The sequence below is a fragment of the Sinocyclocheilus rhinocerous genome, unplaced genomic scaffold (assembly GCF_001515625.1).
Source record: "Sinocyclocheilus rhinocerous isolate Xijiao unplaced genomic scaffold, SAMN03320098_v1.1 scaffold824, whole genome shotgun sequence".
NCBI classification, from domain to species: Eukaryota; Metazoa; Chordata; class Actinopteri; order Cypriniformes; family Cyprinidae; genus Sinocyclocheilus; species Sinocyclocheilus rhinocerous.
The window spans coordinates 538,559-541,767 of NW_015628342.1; the positions used below are offsets into that span (position 1 = coordinate 538,559).

Genomic DNA, 3,209 nt, shown 5'->3' on the forward strand with positions numbered 1-3,209 from the left:
GGTGCTGTGTGTACATTAATGAGGAAAAAAAATTAACTTAAATGATTTTAGCAAATGGCTGCAATATAACAAAGAGTGAAAAATTTAAGGGGGTCTGAATACTTTCCGTACCCACTGTATATATATATGTAGTATATATGTATATATAATCAATTCAATAGGCCTGTTGGCACATAAAACGTTTTATTCAAGATAGACATTTATAAAACACAACTGCTGCGATTTTCATGTTCATTTATGATGATTTTAGAGTTATGATGGTAGTATGCACAGTACTTTGTTTTACTCTATGGTTACTGGTAATTGTTGAGAGATAGTAAATACCTTTGTTTGCTTTATTAAATTAGGCTGTTGACACATAAAACATTTTATTCAAGATGGTCGTTTATAAAATGCACCTGCTGAGATGTTCATCTTCATTTGTAATGATTTTAGAGTTTTAGAGTGATGTACTTTGTTTTACTCCAATGGTAATGTTTTTTTGAGAGGTATAATTTCTAAATTAATATATCATTTTTTGTATTTATTTATTTAGTATTTATTCAGTAGGACTGTTGACATTATGTTTTTTTCAGTATGGACATTTATAAAACTGCTGAGATTTTGATCTTCGTTTATGATCATTTCACAGTTGCAGTGATGTCAGTATGTACTTTGTTTTACTCTGTGGTTATGGTATTTTTCATGGTATTTTTTATTTTATTTATCTTTTGAGAGAGAGAGAAGAGTAGTCCTTTAATTTGTCATGTTTGAAGGTTTGCAGTAATAAATGGCTTTGTTTTCTTCATTCAAATGGGCTTATGACGCATAAACGTCTAGAAAACAATTGCTTTCATCTTCATTTTTGATGAGTTTAGAGTCATAACGACTGTACTGTGTTTTTTACTCTATTGTTACCATTATGTATTTTTGTGAGCAATTAGTGTTTAAAGATTTACACTAATTATGATGCTTTATAAATATTTTACAGTTATGTTGGTAGTATGTACTTAGTTTTACTCTATGGTATTTTAGTTTTTTAAAAGAAGGTTTACATTTTACTACTTTGTTTACTCTATAGTCAGTTATAGTCAGTTCTTTTAAGAGAGAGACCTTTTAAGGTTTACAGTAGTAAATAACTTTGTTGTCTTTACTCAAACAGGATTTTGATGCATAAAATGTCTAGATGACATTCATGATAATTCATGATGATTTTAGAGTAATAATGACTGTAGTATGTTTTTTGTTTTACTCCATGGTTACTATGGTACATTTTCATGAGGTATGGCAATGACTTTAGTAGTTAGCGTAGTGAATAGCACCGTTGTCTTTTTCAAAAGGCCTCAAGTCACATACATTAAAACGCATTTTGGCCGTTTCGGAGACTGAGCTCAGGTCGGTAGCTCTGTCAGACCAGAAGCGCAGGAGAACATGAGCAGGACTCTGTAATTGGGCTCATTTGATTATGACTGGATGAGGTCACAAGACTTTAACAATATTTGCTGTGTGTGTGTGTGAGTGTGTGTGTGTGTGTGTGTGTGTGAGTGTGTGTGCGTTTGCGGCGGTCCCGGCCCGGCCCAGTGCAGCTAAAGACAGAATGCATTCAAGCATGTTCCTCTATATAATTAACAGCCTGTAGATGAGTGTTTGTGAAACTTTGAGAAGGTCTTTATTCTGCTAATACCAGATTTCACATGAAAGAGAGGCCTGCTTGTCGCCGAGTTCCCTCGCGCGTCTTTGTTCTCTTAACAGTTGCAACATCAGTAAAACAAAAAAACAAGTCAAACATCTTCATTCTCTCAGACCAGAGCAACTAGTCGACGCTTGGTTGTTCATCAAAGCGTTTTGACTGTAATAACCTGAGCTTGTGATGTTTGAGGTGTTTGTGAGCTTCACGACAGATGTCCGCTCAACACGCGCAAATTCATGCGACCGCCGCTGATTTTTTCCATTTGCGTTCTGTTTGTTTTGGCTTGTCCTTGCAGGTTTAAAGGACTTTTTATAAGCTTATTTTTAGATTTAATTGAAGAATAATTCATTAATGCGCTAATGATCCAATCTCTGTCTCTTTAAACAGGTAAAACGGAGCGAGCATCGTATTCTTACGGACGGGACTCCAGCATTCACGGCTGTCAGGTAAGAAGAGACTCTCTCCGATGAGAATTACTGTAAGAAATGCTCTTTAACAGCTCAAGACTCAATCGTGTCTCAGATGTTGTGTCTCATCATCCGGTAAGAGTCTAGAGCTGTAAAATGAATGTGGAGCATTGGATGAGAAGTGTTTGAGCTCATATTGCCATCTCTGACTTTGTCTCTGATCTCTTCTGAAACTCTAGTTTTTAATCACTATATATGTGATTAAAAGCCATAGAAAAAAAAAAAAGCCTCCATGGAAATTTGCATTTTTCTAGATATGCTCATTTTCTACGGCTAGAAATGACTCTTTAAAATTATTATTTTTTAAATCTTTATTCAGTCATCACAAATGATCCAAAAATGCAATATATATGTAATATATAATTTCTGGAAAAATCATGTAATTCCATTGGAAAGTGTGGGAATCCTGATCTGCAGGAGACTTTGACGAAAGTCTCAATTTGATCTCATTTAATCTCAGTGTTGTTAAGCAGAAAATCTTGAGATCATGTGTGATTTTATTTTTTTATTTTCCTAAGGAAAACAGTTAGTAATGTCATTGTTGGGTTATTTGCGGCGCTGATACTGTAGTTGTTCTTTTTCTTCATGTGAAATACATTGTAAATGTGCTGTTTGAAGTGAATGGCAGCTGCTGGAGTTTCTGTAGTGGAATAAATAAATGAACAGGCGGTTTGTTTGCATTGCAGCCGGTACCGTTAGCAGATGGCCTGTGTTTAAGCACATATATGAATTCCTGCAGATCACCGTGTGTGTGTGTGTGTGTGTGTGTGTGTACGATCTCTCACCAGCCCATCGTGTTTATATTAAGAGACATATGGATGTTCAAAAGGCAGATACAACATCAAGAATAGACCTGTTTCCATTCAGCTGCTCCATCCTGCATTCATTTAGTTCACTTTTTGGAGTCTACTATTTTGTTTAAGTGTTTGTCATCTTCACCCAACAAAATTAGTTATGTATGTATGCAATGCACTTAAGTATTTAGCTATTTATTATCATCTATTAAAAAACATATTTTTTTTATTTGTTAAAATCTCAAATAAATTTAATAGTAATTTTTAATATATAATGTA

At 34.3% G+C, this 3,209-nt stretch overlaps 1 protein-coding gene across 1 annotated transcript in view; it reads left to right on the forward strand.

The window, feature by feature from the left end:
* tcf4 (transcription factor 4) overlaps positions 1 to 3,209 on the forward strand; it is a 181,739-nt gene that overhangs the window by 79,850 nt on the left and 98,680 nt on the right. The window contains exon 7 of the mRNA XM_016548957.1: positions 2,057 to 2,115. Coding sequence (XP_016404443.1) covers positions 2,057 to 2,115 — 59 coding nt within the window. The remainder of the gene's footprint in view (positions 1 to 2,056; positions 2,116 to 3,209) is intronic.